A 19,000-nucleotide genomic window follows, 5' to 3' on the forward strand; every position below is an offset into this window, starting at 1 on the left:
CTCCAACCGAAGTTCCCCTCACACTTTTTATCAGAAGGAGTTTTGGAGTGAAATAAAAAGATCATCCAAATGTAACCATCTCAATAGGCTTTGGATTGGAAAAAAGAAAATGAGGATGACAAGATGATCATTCCTGTCATATTGATACTGCCTAGAGCTCCAGATACTGTTGAATGAGGAAATCACAGGCGACGTCATTACTCCTTTACCATAATACAGTAGTGTCCAAAAAGTAAGAAAATCGAAGGGGGAGACCTGCACGATCACCATAAATAATCATCAAGGAGTGTAACTCACCTTACGCGCTTAGGTAACAGTACTGCTAATAAAATAACCAACCCCCCATACCCCTATACCAAACCACACTATTAATAAAAATAAAATACAACCAAAAATAATAGAAACTTGAACCACCATCCATAAAGAACTGTTAAATCTCAAAAGGATTAAAAATATAAAATAAAAAATATATTTTAACATTTTAGTAATACAAAAGAATTAAAATAATCAAGTGTCAAATAGGCCCGTGCTTGAAAGGTGAACAAAACACAACATATCAGAACAAGGGTGCCTCATTCTGTATCAAACGCTCATTGTGATCGGAGGACAATCTCTTGGTAAAGTGTTCAATGTACAGTAAGAACATGCCACAAAGACGTTAGTGAAGAATCATCGGACGTCTGGAAGCAGTCAAACACAAACTGAAGTCACGGCAGCGTTGACTGTGCCACAGTCATTTCCAGGCTTTGGCGACTGTTCCAACACACAGTAGATGTTCATGGTAGGCCAGAACAAGGTTGTCACCGAGTAGCAATGCCACAACAGTGCCGATATCTGGCTTTAACTGAGGGCCTCCCCGATGGTGCAGTGGTAGCATCGTCACCTTGTATTCAAGGGGTCCCAGGTTTGATACTCAGTGGATCCCACTTTAAACTGTAGGTCCAGTCCCAATTAGCCTTACTGTGCATAAAGTGGACTAAAAACACCAGTGGACTTAAAACACCAAATCAATCAATCAATCTGGCTTTAACTGCACGCCGAGACCGGACAATGCCTGCAAGACAACTATCCTCATAGCTTGCAGCCACCTCAGGGGTTAGAGTTTCTCTCGCCAAACTGTGCACCAAACACTCAGGACTCTATGTATGTCCCGCTTGATCCAGTGCACAGAAGGGCCCGCTTACAGTGGAGTCAGCATCACTGAAATTGAACCCTGAACGAACGGAGGAACGTGCTCTTTCACAGATCAGTTCAGATTCAGTTTGCAAAATGATTCCCGTCGCACATTCATCTAGAGATAACCTCAATCAGGATTTACTCCAAGGAATATCGTAGAAAGGGATCAGTTTGGTCAAGATGGAATACTGGTATGGGATGACATCATGCTCAATGGACATGTCTGCTGGAGGTACTATTACTGGCCAGAGGCACAGAAACGAAGTACTCTGACAACATGTGCGACTTTTCAGAGGCGCAGTCAGCTCAGACTTCAACTTCAAGGATGAAAAGATGATTATACATGTGCGCATGGAACCAAATTGGATGACTTCCTTGAAGGTGAATAAATCCACTGCATAGACTGGCCACCAAGGTCCCCTGACATAAATTCTGTAGTGTCTTAAGGAGACGTGATCCTCCACTAAAGACGTTTCCAGAGCTCCACACTCCTCTTCAAGGGAAATGGAAGCAGCTGCCTGTAGAACTCTTGAACCACCTTGTAAATACCGTTCTACATCATTGCAAGGTTGTGTAGCTGTTAGGGGTAACTTCATCCCATACAAACCTCTTTTTTTCGTCAAGGAAGTATCTTCTGTTTTCTTCTTTTTTGCATGTGTGCCTTTGCAAAAAAGAACAATTGTTAATGTCGCATTCTACTCTATTGTATACCATATAATGTTTTGATTAATTTTCTCTGTTTTATGCAGTTCTTTCACGCAATGAATAAAACATTTTTTCATATCTTAGTTATGCTTAACTTTTGGACACTACTGTAGTTATAAAAATTATAATAATATTTTTCACTTTTCTAAATATTAACAGAAAATGCCTATTGAAAATCTGATAATCGAACTCTAAATCAGGATATGAACAGTATATCATGTGCAGAACCTTCAAGGTAGCCATCTTGGATTTCGGATGTCATTTATGGTTTCTGACACATTGTAATACATGATTGCATGCCTCCAAATGAAAGCATCCTCCATACACATGTCCTCCATGAATCTACAGATTTTGATGTTTTACGTAATATAAAATTGGTTCCAGTGTGCAGAAAACACAAATAAAGGAGATATTTGATCCCAAAGTATTGTATTGCTTGAGTAAGTAAAAACCTGTCATCTTGGGAGTACTTCAACAATTTTTATTAATAAAAACTGTTTGTATGAACACTAAACAGTGAAAGAACATATTGGAAATTGCTTTCAACTTCAAACGTAACATTTCTAACCTAGTGATGCAAAATTATATCTGCTGTTGTAGAATGTTATGTTTGGTACTATATTTACTTGCACGTAGCCTTTGGTACTATATTCACTTGCACATAGCCTTCGGGCTGTTCTGCTTCACGATAAGGTAACACTTTAAAGTATCAGACGTACTTTATTTCACAAATATATGTGTTACAGTTTGACCTCATATTGTAGCCATTATAAGTATTGATTACAAAGTAAATTGTACATTCATAAATGTATACTATACTGAATTGATTATGTATGAAGATGACTTACTGATATAAAGCACTGTTATTAATACTAGGATTTATAAATGGAAGGGATTGGTGATTACTGTAATGCCAGAAATATTAAGGGAGATAAAGGATATTTGAGAAAGGAAGGAAAAATATCCACCCACTGAAAAAAACTTGAATGTTATAATCTCTGAATTCTACAGTTGTTGAGAGTACCAACTTGGAAATCAAGATGCAAAGATGAGAAAAGTAAGATGACATGAGAGAATAGCAAAGTAGGGGAATGTGATTAGATACTTTCCTAGATTATATATTGTTTTCCTCCTGCTTTCCTACACAGGCTCGGTGTTGTCCTCCATTGCTTCTCTTGGATGACACATTTACTACATATTTATGTATTATAATAATTTGTTTATTTAATTTCAGACATTAGCTCACACATTCCAGTCCATGGGCCAAGATGAAGGAGCATACCAAGAATATGTTCCACTGGCCTTGCATCTGGCAGATGACTACTTTCTCTTGCATCCCAGTAGAGATGTGCAACTGCTGATAGCATGCTGTATCGCAGATGTGCTTCGAGTGTATGCACCTGAGGCTCCTTACAAGGACCCAGATCAAGTCAAGGTATTTGTTACTACAGGTTGATTGAAGCAGTTTATAATTCACATGTATGAGGGGAGAGTGAAAAGTGTTGGGCCTCTCATGGAAGGAGTGATGCTGGGTAGTTAAAATTTTGGAGGATGTAAGGTTTGAGTTTTAGGACACTCTGTGCGAACTTTTATGAAATTCGCATGTTTTCTTATATTTTTTTGTCAGGTTGAAAATGATGTTCGCCTCACTGCACAGGCTGCTTTGGTCGAGTGTGGCTTCATCGCACTTCCCCATCCACCTTATTCCCCTACTTGCCCCCATCATATTTTCATATTTTCCCTGCTATGAAGAATTCACTTCGAGGACATCACTTCCACATGGACGAAGGTGGTCATTCAGTGGTGTGAGATTCAGATTATAGTGATTATGTAGAGAAATCATAATGTGAAACTGTAGCTCAAACACCCCTTCCCTGTGAGGCTCAGAACTTTTCACTCTGCCCTCATAGTAATGCACGTGTTCCACTTATTTTTTGCCCCTTTGCAGTTTTCCACATGTATGTTTTTGTGTTTGTTTGTGTGGTGCGTATTTGTACATCATAACTGCTTTTATAGGTGAATTGATTTGTCAAGGGTTAGAATAGCAGTTCCGTTGGTTACATACTGCCTTAGTGGTTGGTAGTACCTAATACTGCCACTTTGTTACGGTTGCCTGGGTTGGATGCCCACTAGGGTTCTGAAATCAATGAAACAGAAACCAAGACAGACACAACAGAAAAAGGCACATCAGCAGATGCTGAAACTCTTGTAGAAGAAGAGCACATTGCTGTGGTGCGATGTAGGTGCATCTTTTCTCCACTAAGAGCAGCAGTGTCACATTTATGGTGTTATACGACTGGGCCCCTGCTAAGAGACTGTTGATTTGGGTCCTCTTCTGAAAATGACTGCTGCTCTTTCCTAGCCAGCATGCTCACCTGACCTCACCTTAAGGATCTCGTGTACAGACCCCCTGTGCCACGTGATAAACCAGAAGATTGACAGAGGATTATGAATGCAGTTTATATCACTAACCAACTTGCAGCAGGAATTAGATTACAGATTGACATCTACAAGGGAGGACGTATCATGCATCTTGTAATATTCACAAGAACTTGTGCATTCAATGATGTGCTTCTTACTGCTGTGCCCATCTTTGTTGCTTTTTTTGTTGAGTCTAGAATTATGAATTACTCTGTACAGTTTTTTGGTTCCTCCTTTAAACTGTAGGTCCAGTTCCTGTTAGCCATTTTGAACATAAAGTACACTTAAAACAAACTCTGCCTGAATAGGGAAACTAACTAACAATCTCATCATCTAAGGTACTAGGTTTGATTCCTGATCAGGGCAGAGTCGTTCTTTGTGTTTGTCCCTTTATCAATATTATCTTCATTCATCCTCATCAGTACAATTAACCTAGTACAAATATAAGTGTTGTTTTGCCTAGAGAGACTCTTGAATTAATTGTATAAGAAAATTGAGCTTTCCATTTGCTCCTCTAGTTGACATTGTCAGGATGCAAATTCTTATTGTCAGAAAGTGTTAGTGTTCTATGCGCACATACAGAAGCAAGTTGATTTATATGGTCATGACATGATTTGTCTCAACAGATCCAGCAAACAATTATTCATTTTTTTTATGGCAGTGGAACCAAAATTTATCGTTGTATGAAGGATATGTATGGGAAATGTGTGTGTGTCATTGTGTACAGGATTTGGTTGATATTGTGGCAAGATTTGTGTAGCGCTTCCACTGGGAGCTTCTTGACCTGTCACCATGCAATTACCAAATCTTCGGGCCACTAAAAGAAGTTTGCTAATGATGCTGAGGTCCAGGATGCCATTGAAGGCATTCTTTGCTCAGAGGTCAGACCCTGTGGCCGAGTGGTTAGCACATCGCGCTGCGACACCAAGGGTCCCAGTTTCGAATCCCTCTTGGGCTTGCTTGATTGTGAATGTCCATTCATCAATTTCATCATTTCATCATTCATCCCCATCTTCGCAAATTAGCCAAGAAGCACAAAACGCGAAGTAAAATAAACTAAATGAATCAATCAATCTTTGCTCAGAGTATCCACAATCTAGTGACATGCTGGAACATTTGCTTGAATTTGATTATGTGTAGTGGATATGTAGCTGATCTATCACTATTACCTCCTGTATGTTCACACATTCAAAAAAGAAAAATCATGTGGGTGAGCCATATTGAAAACAAAATTGTGTTGCATACAATATTTAAAATTTGCAAAGGATTAAAATGCAAAATAGGGTCTCTGATAACGTTGTTGCGTTGTAATCTGTTTTGATAGTCGTTGGAGGACTATCATGGTTCGGATCCCTCTTTAGACTGTAGGTTCAGTCCCGATTAGCCTTACTGTGCATAAAGTGGACTTAAAACACCAACTCAATCAATTTAAATGAAAAATCCATGAGTATATTCAGACAGTTCTCATATCCTTAATCTCAGAAAGAATCCACGCCTTTCTTTCACTAAAAAGTGGCTGAAAAATGGGATGTGGGTACAAAAGATTACAGAAAGCCATGTTTATTCATCATTCCAACTACATACCTTGTAGAAACTACCAGTATAACCAATACCTTCATTTGGTATACTACTACTACTATGTTGTCCGATTGACTCATAACTGTCCTTATCACTCTCGCTTGAGTCTTCACTGTCAGGTGACACACATGTTTCACTGACAATTGGAAAATCCTTGCAAACAGTAAAGAAAGGAATGTTAATCACTACTTCAAACCCTATAGTTCAGCCTGGTACTGTTGTTGTTGTTGTGGGCATGAGCTTAGGAATTTGTAACACCATATTTCTCAATATACAGTATCTGATTTCATCCTTGAGTGAAATTGCAAGAAACCTGTTTTTTCCTGATGGAACTGTCTCAGAAACAGGCTTGTACCCATACAAAACAAAAAACAGTACTTCTTGATAAATCTGTCTTAGTTCAGTTTCTCACATCATCTGGGGATTTTTTTTGGTTGCACTAAATTACATGTGGTGTGAATATTCAGATGGCGAGTAATTAAATATTCACTACTTTGATTTTGGATACCAGGGCAAAGTTATTTGATATTTCAATAAAATCTCATTCAGGTTTCACCATTCTTGATAACAAGTCTAATGAAATCCTGTTCCTCCTTTTAACAATGCCCGGAAGAAGATATGGGAAATCAAACCTAAACATCGTCAGTGTTTAGGTTTCCTTCTTTCATTATAATTTATTTATTTATTTGGAACACAACAGACGCATGCCCAATTACAAGGGTACAAAATATAGCAGAATGTGAATTGTAATTTATATGGCATTCTCTATAAATGTGTTAATATTGTTTTCGAATCATCCCTATATTTTCTTTGCTGTGTCAATTAAATGTATTTTCTCTTTTTATCTTATTTCAGACAATATTCCAATTTCTTATCAAGCAGCTGTCTGGCTTAAAAGACCCAAAGGATCCTGCATTTAAGAGATACTTTTATCTTTTGGAAAATTTAGCCTATGTGAAGTCTTTCAACATGTGTTTTGAGTTGGAAGAGTGCCAGGATATTTTTTGTGGTCTCTTTTCACTCATGTTCAAAATAGTGAAGTAAGTAGCAAGGAAAGGTGATTAATTTTTTTTTGTACATGAACTGTGTGTTTGCTGTTTAGAGTAAATATTTTTATGATAAAGCATTTTATTATTTTTTACAGACTGAAGAGAAACTAAATCTCAAGAAGAGTAATTACAGGAAACATGCATACAATAAGACAGCATTAACATTTTAAATGCAGTTCCATTTTGTACTATTTTAATTTACATATTTTCAGACTTAAGTGTTTACATCCTTAGATTACATGAATGCCCTCGTAATTATGACTCCAAAATACACCACTTTTTGTGGGCATTAGGAATATAAATTTTTACAATGAAATATGCTATTAATTAATTTCTAGATGTTTTTTATGATGTTATTTTTCTGGTATTGTATTATTATTATTATTATTATTAAAAGGAATTTAATTTAAAGAATCAAGATATACCACTTACATTTTCATGTGTATATGTAGTGACAGGGTAAAAAACATTGTGTTGTTCCAATTAGCTGTAACTTTATTAAAGTAGTATTCCAGTCAGAAAGATAAAATGTTTGTTAAAAACACTAAAATACACACAAACAGCTCGACAAAAACACTTTAGCAGTTCTGCCAAGCTTTCGATCCCATCTCGAGATCATCCTCGGGCTAGTCGAGGGGCGCTGGAACTTGAACCGCGTCCCTTCCATCGCCCCTCGACCAGCCCTGAGGATGATCCCGAGATGGGATCGAAAGCTCGGCAGAACTGCTAAAGTGTTTTTTATTGACTAACTAACTAACTAACTCTCTAGCCTTCTTAAACCCGAAGGTTCATGGCTGCAGCAACATAGGCCTTCCATGTGTCCCTATCTTGAGCAAGATCTATATACTCTTTTCCATCCCTACCGATTTCCCTTAGGTCCATCTCGACGTTGTCCCTCCATCTTCGTCTTGGCCTTCCTACTGGTCTCATACCATCAGGTTTCCCAACAAGAATCCTGTAAACTCCTCTTTCCTCTCCCATTCGTGCCACATGGCCTGCCCACCTAAGTCTTCTTGATTTAGTTATTCTAATAATGTCTGGACATGAATACAAATTATGTAGTTCTAAATTATGTAACCTTCTCCACTCACCTGTCTCCTCATCCCTTTTAGGTCCAAATATTTTCCTAAGGATCCTATTTTCAAATACTCTCAATTTATGTTCCTCTTTCAATGTAAGGGACCAAGTTTCACACCCATATAATACTACAGGCAAAATTACTGTTTTGTATATTTTAACTTTTAGTTTCTTAGATATTAAACGAGAAGACAAAAGTTTATGAAGTGAGAAGTAACATGCATTTCCTGAATTAAGCCTACTTTTTATTTCCTCTTTAATATAATTTTCATTTGTTAATATTACTCCTAAGTATTTGAATTTGGAAACTGGTTCAAACGAGTTGTTATCAATAATTAGATTTTGATTATTACCTAACACTTGGTTTCGGCCTGTAAGCATATATTTAGTTTTCTCTTTGTTAACTTCCAAACCTATCTCTTTAGCAGTTTTGAAAAATATTTTAGCATTATTCTTAATTGTATTCACATCATCCCCCAGTAAGTCTAAATCATCTGCATATGCTAACAACTGAGTCACACCATTTAATTTTAGTCCTTCTTTAGTTTCTTTTACCTTCCTAACAGCATATTCTAAGGCAAAATTAAAGAGCAATTGAGATAATGCATCTCCTTGTTTTAACCCATCATGAATTGTAAATTTGTCAGACATATTAATACCCACACGAATTTTACTTTCTGTTTCACTGGTGCATATTTTTATCATACTAACAAGCTTCTTAGGTATTCCAAACTCTACTAATATATTATATAATTTATCTCTTTTGACCGAATCATATGCTTTTTTGAAATCAATGAATAGCTGATGGACATTTTGATTATATTCCCACTTCTTTTCAAGTGTCTGTCTGATGTGAAAAATTTGATCTGTAGTTGATCTGTTGCGTTTAAATCCACATTGATAATCACTAGGGGCATGCATATTTCGTTTTTGACGAAAAAACGAAATTTGAAAAAACACATTGTAGTGTTAATTTTTCATGTTTTTGAAAGGTGTGAGGTGCATTTTGTGACCATATTTTGTCACGAAATAATGCGAAATGAACTGCAAAAAGCGAAATTAACTCTTAAACACGAAATTTAGGGTTTATTCACCGACGTGACACCTTCTGAGGTCTGAATTATCCTGAGAGTTATGCAATTCCCGGAAAATTGATTAATTCTGCTGTTAATATTGGAGAAGCAAAAATGGACTCCTTTACACAGAAAATAAACTTAATACTCTGGTAACTACATACATGTGCTATTAGAAGTGAAATGTTAATTCTGTGGAATAAGAGTAGTTTTTAAATCAAATTTAGGATTATTTTCACAATTTTAAAACCAATATGTTTTTTTATATACCACTTTTCATCCATTTTTTCACCGCTATAACACCGATATTTTATTTTATTTACCGCTTTTGAACCCGAAATTGACCCAGTTTTTGTACCGAAATTTTGCCTTTTTATTTACCAAAAATATGTGCCTCTAATAATCACCTATAATTTCATTAGCATATGGGGTTAGTCTTTTTAAAATAATGTTAGATAATATTTTATATGTTGTTTTGAGTAGAGAAATTCCACGGTAATTATTGCAGTTCATTTTATCGCCTTTTTTAAACACAGGAACAATTATGGATTCTTTCCACTGTTGAGGGATTTCTTCTTTATTCCATATTAAACAAATTAATTTATGAATTTGACATATTAATGAATTTCCACCATATTTAATTAACTCAGCTGGTATTAAATCAATGCCAGGTGCTTTGTTATTCTTTAGCCTTTTAATAGCATCTTTAACTTCAGTCAATTAAGGTTCTGGAACTAAAGGTTTTTTATTGTGTGTGTTTAATTTTTTTTTTACAAATATGTTGTCGGCATGTGACGTAAGGAGTTTTTACTGTCATAAAGATAAAATGGTTTGACAACAAAAGTTACCAAAGGCAATCCTACAGTATATTCATAGATATTATCCCAGTTGAGCATTTTTATCTGAATCAGCAACAGTCTGGTGGATGGAAAGGTTTGTCAGGACAAACTTAAGGCAGTCTAGGTGGTAATTGAACTTGGCGAAATCAGGAAATTTTGCAAAATAGACTAAAGTTAAGCATGTTTTGTGAGAAACTGAAATCGGCATTCCACTGCATTTTCTTATTAATTCTAAGCTGTGCAATTTCATGTACAAGGAAAAGCTAGGGTTAGAGAAACAAGCAATTTTGATTTTTTACTGTCCTTAATGTATTTTATTCTGAGAGTAATAATATTTTATAAACCTTGCACACTAAGTGACTTGTTTTTCTCTTTCAAGTGATGAGCATTCAGGAAAGGTGAAGAGCTTCATGCTAGACGTCCTCTGTCCACTGATAACAGAATCTGACGTTGTTTCAAATGAACTATTAGACATTATATTAATGAACGTTGTGGAACCAAATAAGTCGCAGAGGAAAAATGCTTATTTACTAGCCAAAGAACTTGTTGTTAAGTGTAGTGATACATTGGAACCCTACATTCAGGCAGTAAGTAAACTAAATCCTGTAACATACGAGATGTTCTATACTTATGTTTATTGGACATTGTTGTCTATAGCTCCTCCGCATGTTTTTTTTAAAAAAGCATGATTCCATACCAAATCAAAAAAATACTTTCATTCTAGCTTGAAATTATTTGTGGTTCTCTTCCATGTAAATTATTTCATGTCATTTCATATTATTATATTTGAGGGAATCATAACCATGAATGTGAGAAATTTCTCCCTTCTCACTCTTGTTCACTGTATTTACCATCATTTGTTGGTCAATCTCAAAATGATACCCTTGCAAGGCAAGTAGTAGAGTCCAGCGCAGATAATTCTGCCGTGCGATGCGCGAAACAACTAAAGAAGCAGTGTTGCTAATGGAGCAGGTAGAAAAATCGCTGCAGTGCGCCGATGCACAGCTGTTACGTACAACAATAAAATTAGAGAATTCAGGTCTATCTAACGTTGAGTTTTAAACGTCATGCATTATACCAGGAATAGGATTAATATGTACTAACAAGTGGCTTTGTATGTAGCTACATACATATGGACTAAAAATTCGCAAAATATGAACTAACACATAAGTAAAATTACCAAAAATGCTGCAAAGAAGACTTCTTCATACGATTCCTTATTTGAGTGATTTCAAACAAAATAAAAAAATATATATATTATTTTTCATTGCATTAATGCACTGGTGGCGTTCTAACTTTTCACTCCCAAAACCCGTATACACTGGTATGGAACTGCAACGGCAGATAATAACATGCCAACGTGTTAAACCGCTACAATTGCACCATAACACTCCTCCTGAAGCAGTATTATTATTTCCTCTCTGAGATCGGCGACAGTCGGTTGCCTTTGTTGTACATTTACAAAGGATGCCGGCCTAAACAACAATAACAAGTACATATACTGCCACTAGACGATAAGCTGCGCGGCTTTTTCTTTTGTTATGAACCAGGGCCGGCGCTAGTCATTTTGCCTCCCTGGGAGGTGGCGGCAGATGCCGCTCTATTTCGACCCCCCCCCCCCCCCCGGTCATTACGCAGAAACGGAAAATTGAAAATCAATATATTCCTAACTAAAACATCAAAATATAAAATAAATAATGAGACTTCTTATACTACAGGGTGGCGACAGACCTGGAAAACCTGGAAAACCGGGAAAAGTCAGGGAATTTGAGGTGTCAAAAAAAGTCAGGGAAATGTCAGGGAATTTCGTCTTCATTGATTTTTTTTTTTTTTTTTTTTTTTTTTTTTTTTTTTTTTTTTTTAAGATATCGTTATGGAACTCTGCACGGGAACAGGAAATCTCGTTCGCAAGTTTCGGCCCCAACTTTTAGGCCCCTTTTATGCGTAAAACCATAGAACTAACTTTTCTATGGCAACACGACCACGGCGCCAGAAACCAGTGATGCCAGGAGGAGGAGAGAGAGAAATTTCTCTCGCCCGGCCTTCTCGGCGGGAATTTTAAATTCGAACACTCTTTGGAGGAAAATTGTTATAACTCGGGCACTATGTGAGCAATCTACTTCGGATAACATTCGTTTTACAGCTAAAACATCAGCTCATGCAACCGTGTACAATTCAGAACGCCGGACTGAGGAAGAAGGGACTTGGGGGGCACGTCCCCCGAATCTCTATGGAAAAAAAAAATTTTGGTGTTTGCCCCCTCTTCTCCCGCTATTTTGGAGAGAAGGCGAGAACTTTAGTATTCTTTTTAAAGAATGTACATTTTTCAAGAGAATGAAACATATTTCATGTTGTTGGGTGCCATACAAGTTGAAGAATAAGCCAAAATATTATTATTATTTTTTTTACGAAAAATAGGTAATTTGCATTTTTGGAGGAAAATTGTTATAACTCGGGCACTATGGGAGCAATCTACTTCGGATAAGTTTTGTTTTTCAGCTAAAACATCAGAGCATGCAACCGTGCACAATTCAGAACGCCGGACCGAGGAAGGGGCCTTGGGGGCACGACCTCCGAATTTCAATAAAAAAAAAACTAGTTTGCCCCCTCTTCTCCCACTATTTTGGGGATAAGGCGCAAATTTTAGTATTCTTTTCAAAGAATGGACATTTCTCAAGAGAATGAAACATATTTTATGTTCTTGGGTGCCATACAAGTTGAATAATAAGCCAAAATGTGATTTTTTTTTTACGAAAAATATGTAATTTGCATTTTTGGAGGAAAATTGTTATAACTCGGGCACTATGGGAGCAATCTACTTCGGATAAGTTTTGTTTTTCAGCTAAAACATCAGAGCATGCAACCGTGCACAATTCAGAACGCCGGACCGAGGAAGGGGCCTTGGGGGCACGACCTCCGAATTTCAATAAAAAAAAAACTAGTTTGCCCCCTCTTCTCCCACTATTTTGGGGATAAGGCGCAAATTTTAGTATTCTTTTCAAAGAATGGACATTTCTCAAGAGAATGAAACATATTTTATGTTCTTGGGTGCCATACAAGTTGAATAATAAGCCAAAATGTGATTTTTTTTTTACGAAAAATATGTAATTTGCATTTTTGGAGGAAAATTGTTATAACTCGGGCACTATGGGAGCAATCTACTTCGGATCAGTTTTGTTTTTCAGCTAAAACATCAGAGCATGCAACCGTGTACAACCCAGAACGCCGAACCGAGGAAGGGGGGGGTTGGAGGCGCGACCTCCGAATTTCAATATTTCAATACAAAAAAATAAGAATAGGGACTTTGCCCCCTCTTCTCCCACTATTTTGGGGAGAAGGCGCGAACTTTGTATTATTTTCAAAGAATGGACATTTCTCAACAGAATTAAACATGTTTCATGTTCTTCGGTGCCATACAAGTTGAATAATAAGCCTATTTTTTTTTTTTTTTTTTACGAAAAATAGGTAATTTGCATTTTTGGAGGAAAATTGTTATAACTCGGCCACTATGTGAGGAATCTACTTCGGATAAGTTTTGTTTTGCAGCTAAAACATCATAGCATGCAACCGTGTAGAACTCAGAACGCCGAACCGAGGAAGAAGGGGGGGGGGGGAGGTTGGGGGTCGCGACCTCCGAATTTTAATGGAAAAAAATAAGAATCTGGACTTTGTCCCCTGTTCTCCCGCTATTTTGGGGAGAAGGCGCAAACCTTAGTATTCTCTTCAAGGAATGGACGTTTTCAAAGAGATTGAAAAACTAAAACCGTTTTTTAGTTGAAACAAAAAAACACGTATTTCTTCCATTGGGCCCCACTATACACCTGCCAAGTTTCATGGAAATCGGAGGGACACAGGGGTCAGATCCTCACTTCAATTTGTCCTCATCTTGACATTTGAGGGTTTTTTCCCCCATAAAAGAGTTTTTTAGCTGAAACAAAAATACACGTATTTCTTCCATTGGGCCCCACTATACACCTGCCAAGTTTCATGGAAATCAGAGGGACACAGGGGTCAGATCCTCACATCAATTTGTCCTCATCTTGACATTTGAGGGGATTTTGGCCCTTAAAACAGTTTTTTAGGTGAAACAAAAAAACACGTATATCTTCCTTTGGGCCCGTTTATACACACACCTGCCAAGTATCATGGAAATCGGAGGGGGACACAGGGGTCAGATACTCACATCAATTTGTCCTCATCTTGACATTTGAGGGGGTTTTGCCCCCTAAAACAGTTTTTTAGCTGAAACAAAAAAATACATATTTCTTCCATTGGGGCCCACTATACACCTGCCAAGTTTCATGGAAATTGGAGGGGGACACTTATATAACCTCCCTTGTTAGTCTTACACTTTGTAATTATATAACACTGCATATATTATAATGTTTTATTTTAATTTTTAAAACTGTAATTGTAGAACAATTGTATAATTTTTGTATAACATTTCTATCTTGTTATATGTGTTAAAGGTTTCATCCTGGAATGGAATGTCTCACATTTATGTGTGTTTTCATTTCCAATATATTCGAATGAATACATATTCGTTTCAATGGCATTTACAAAATCACCTCTGACATATTATGTTAAACAAGTAAGATTATTTTTGTGTACGAGTGTGTTAGCCGATGCGTAGCAAAGTATTTTAGGAACAACACTTGAAAAAAATTCTTGTAGGACTAACTAATGAAAAATTTCTTTGTAATTGAAGATCATAATACCTTTTAAGGTGTGGTAATATTATAATGGGATTGAGATACGAAACTCTCGGATCCGAATCCGGATCCAGATTTGAAACTTTCGGACCCGGATCCGGATCCAGATCCGGAACTCTCGGATCCGGATCCAGATCCGGAACTTTCGGATCCAGATCCGGAACTTTCGGATCCGGATCCAGATCCGTAAATTTTGGATCCGGACCCGGATCCGAATGGATCCGAATTTTTTGGATCCGGATCCGTTTGGCCATCCCTAGTCTGGACACATTTTTCGCCCGTTCGAAATAATGCGAATTGTTGGCGTTTTTAGCTTATTTTTTTTTAAAGAAATGTCCTAAAACAACGAAAAATGTCATGAAATACAACATTCTTGTATTTTCTAGGCCATGTTTATGTACAAAGAACATGCAAGTTTTCCAACATTTTACTCAAGAGTCAACTATATAGTTATACGTACATGGAATAATTCCGACAGCCACCTTAAATCATGTATTTCTCTCGATTTTTTCAACTTCTATCGAAACCATTTGCATCACAGAACAAAGCGGCTGGGTTCTAACAGGAGATCGAGTGCGTATCTACCGTCACACGAGAGCCACATCTTCGTATTTGTCGCACCAGATATGTTTTGAATTACCAAGCTAAGTGCGCACCATCGGCATTTGTCGAGCGAGTAATAATGGAGCTCAGTCGTTAGGGCATCTGACTACTATGCCAGAGACCCGGAGTCGATCCCCTGCAGGGGAGAACCGGGATGTTTTCCACCTATTCAAACTGCTCCGGCACCCACCCAGCATCATATGAAGCTGGTACCTTGAGGAAACTTTGAGGGATAAATGTAGCCAGGAGCGTGGTGCTGATCACATCACCCCCACCTTCGGCCGTGATCAAGAAAGTGTGGGACCCTAACTCCACGCCCCTATACACCTTCATGGAAAAGTGCAGGGGAGCACTTTACCTTTACTTCCTCAAAAATCTGTTCCAACATATCAAACTGTCACGAAATTACAAGCACAATGGAGTATTAAGTTTCGGTATATCTGGCAGATAAATGTTTCGAAAACAAAAACGCGAATTTTGGGAAACGTAACACTAACAAGTCAAAAAAATATAATGCCAATTTTTGGTGCCATAATATATCGGTATCTGTCACGTGAGATTGATTGATTTTAATTTTTTGGGTGCGTCGCCACTTATGGTTAGTGTTGCCCACGAGACGAGACTTTGGCCTGTCTCGTCTCGTGGAAATGCTGTCTCGTCTCGAAAATATTCGTTTGTCTCGGGACACATGATCAATCTCGTCTCGTCTCAAATTTTTAAAAGCCTGTCCCGTCTCGTCCCGTGGGCAACACTACTTATGGTCATTATGCACTCTTCAGTATATAAGGAGAAAATTCCATTATCTAAAATTCTTACCTTAGAATTAAGAAAGGGGTATGGAAAATAACTTTCCCAAAATAAATTTCAAGATATCAAACTCTCACGAAGAGGTGTAAGCCATGTGACTTACAATTTGAAACAGTAGTTTTAAAACACAATGAAGGTATAATTTCAGATATTTGCCAGAAAATGCGCTAAAATGAAAATGTGAATTTTGGGAAAAATAACACCGTATAGTAAAAAATAAGAAAAATAAGAAAATACACCAATTTTAAAAAAAATAACAAAATAGTCTGCCGATTAGGTATAAATAAGACAAGAATATCAGTTGTAATTTATTGCATTAGTAACAGTGAGTCCTAACCTAATTTTCGGCATAATCACCACCGTTGTTCTGGCATTTGTCGTAGTATGGCACTAAATTTTGTATGTCCATGGTATATGTGTCGGACAGCAAAGACTGGAACTATATCTACCGCAGTGTAGCTGTCAAATCCTTGCCCTGCCAGAAACCTCTTCAGTTAAGCAAAGATATGAAATTCGGTACATTCAAGGCCAGGCCTGTTCAGGGAGGAGTGGTCCAAGATCTCTCACCTGAAGTGATGCAAAGGGCCCGTGTGTACTCAGCTGTATGGGGTTCTTCACATTCGATTGGCCTTCCGTGAATTGTCTGCACCATCGTCTGACCATACTATCACTCATGACGTCCAATCTGCACACCTCACACGATTGCTGGTGGCTCTGTGCCAAATTCTGTGCGTGCAATGTAGGCTACATCGTAGTCGGTGGGAGACTGTGTGAGAGCTGCAATCTTTAACCTAAAACTGTCCTAAAACGGCTGTATTGCAACTGTACCAGATTATAGCTACATGCCACTTCTTCCTGCCTGCATTTGTGTGTGTCGCTCTCCGACCACTAGTGTTGTGTATAGGCACCATTGGAGCTTTTTTCAGTATGCCCCTCGTATATGAACTTTCAGAAGCTTTTATTATTAGTGTTTTCCTGTTTTAATGTGTGGTTAGCTAAATCAGGTACCTATACAATGCAATTCTATAAATTCCTTGCGTTAAATTTCTAATACCTACATACCCTTTTCGTCAGCAATAATGGTATAACTGCATGTTGTGAGTTTCACAGTACTTCACTTGGATATACTGTACTGAACCAGAAATCCCATTGATAATGTAAGAAAATATGACACTTTATTTTGTTCGATTCAGTTCACTTATATGCAAGAGTTAATTTGTTTGCTTTACATAGAAGAGAGAAGTAGCTTTATGCATTGAAAAATGAGTCCGCACTCATGGTTCTTGCAAGCAGAGGGTTCTAACCTCAGTGCAAATATCAACATATAATACCGAGAATGTATAAGGAGACTGATAAATTACAAACTGTATTTATTAATCAATCTCTCTTCACTCTCATCTCATTTAGTCGTAACTTTAAAAATAATCAAGTATTTTATTTTAAACTTACTGCGTATGACAAAATTCCGTAATCCTTCCGTAGCTTGTGAATTGTAATAATTTTCCAAATTCACTATTTTGCAGCTTGAATTCAAATCATAGAGAATAGAGAAATTAAGTCAATTTCATAGAAGATAATATTGGTACTTAACAAAACCATACGTGGATCTGTATAGTTTATTATTTCCATTTGGAAAAACATCGATTTTGTTTAGTTTGTAATTGTCAGGGAAAAATGTAAATTTTGTCCTGGAAAACCTGGAAAAGTCAGGGAATTTCATTTCTGCTTGTTTGTAGCCACCCTGTACTATTTCAATACTATTCAGCGCAAAAGAATATCTCGCTCGATCACAGTTTTCAATAGGCTTATTTTTTTCTTCTCTTCAAATTTTGCCGCTCTGGGCGATGGGATGGTTCGCCCTCCCCTTGCGCCGGCCCTTCTATGAACTTGGTCACCCATCAAAGCATGGCAATTTTAACACAGAAAACAATATGTATCGCATTAAGCAGCAAAAATGACAGCCTCCTCTATGCAATTTCTACAAGAACACGTGCCGGAGCCAGAGTTGAAATGATGTTGGAGCCACATAATTTATTTATTTTGAATAATTCCAAAATTATGAAATATGAACAATTTGTTGCTGCTGTTCGCTGCTCTCTTGCCAAAATGCTTTATTGGGATGCTAACACCATGACTGGCTTCCTCCTTCATGAACTCGTGCACGTTGCTTAGAATTTCCCGAGCTTGGCTATGCAAGGTTTTTGATTTCAACTTCGACAGAACTGGAGGCATTATGGAATTTAACGTTCATTAGCAAACACACACTTTTACATACACACACGCAATACACGCACACAACGTCAAACCGGTCAAATACTTAGTATAAAATAAAAATATGGTGCTTCCAATCCAACAAAACCCACCGCCACTTTACCTGCCTTTTCCCCTTCCGTGACAGAAACAGTGCTTCATTATTACAGTTGGCAACACTAGTTACTAGCTAGCCAATGAACATGCACTGCATAAAAGAAGCAAGCACTACGCCGTGCTATATTGCCACATTAGCGTCCCTACCGAACGGTGGGAACCGCGAGCTGGAGCGCTATTCAATTGTTTTCAATGACGTTTGCGCGAGTGTGTCCAGGAATGGAATGACAATGTGGCAACAATAGCGAAGGTTTTCGAGCAGGGTAGAACACATGATGCTAAGAGAGAGGGAGACGAAACGAAAATTCGTTTCTACGCAACGGCAAATTTACGTGTGTGGCACTCTACTGTACAGTAAAATTTATATTTCTACTACTAGAATTAGTTGCTAGTTACTAATCACGCAAAGATAAAATTTCTGGCTTGCTTTTTCGAAAAAAATATGTAGACCAATTTCTACGATGGTGTGTGATGCACTACTGAAATCAACAGATGAATAAGTGATTTGTTTGGAAATCAATATGACATTTTTTAATATTAATTTGTTAGAAAAGGCAGTGGTAGAAAAATACAGGGTGCCTTGTCACCATGGC

The 19,000-nt window shown here is 37.5% G+C and overlaps 1 protein-coding gene across 8 annotated transcripts in view; it reads left to right on the forward strand.

Moving 5' to 3' along the window:
- The window catches only part of pds5 (cohesin associated factor B pds5), a 179,246-nt gene that overhangs the window by 8,238 nt on the left and 152,008 nt on the right, over positions 1 to 19,000 (forward strand). For all 8 annotated transcript variants that reach the window (XM_083126502.1, XM_083126506.1, XM_083126505.1 and 5 more), the window contains exons 3-5: positions 3,116 to 3,316; positions 6,736 to 6,920; positions 10,298 to 10,505. In XM_083126502.1, the coding sequence (XP_082982628.1) occupies positions 3,116 to 3,316; positions 6,736 to 6,920; positions 10,298 to 10,505 (594 nt within the window). The remainder of the gene's footprint in view (positions 1 to 3,115; positions 3,317 to 6,735; positions 6,921 to 10,297; positions 10,506 to 19,000) is intronic.

This window comes from Lepisma saccharinum, chromosome 8 (genome assembly GCF_977018435.1).
Source record: "Lepisma saccharinum chromosome 8, izLepSacc3.1, whole genome shotgun sequence".
Taxonomy (NCBI): Eukaryota; Metazoa; Arthropoda; class Insecta; order Zygentoma; family Lepismatidae; genus Lepisma; species Lepisma saccharinum.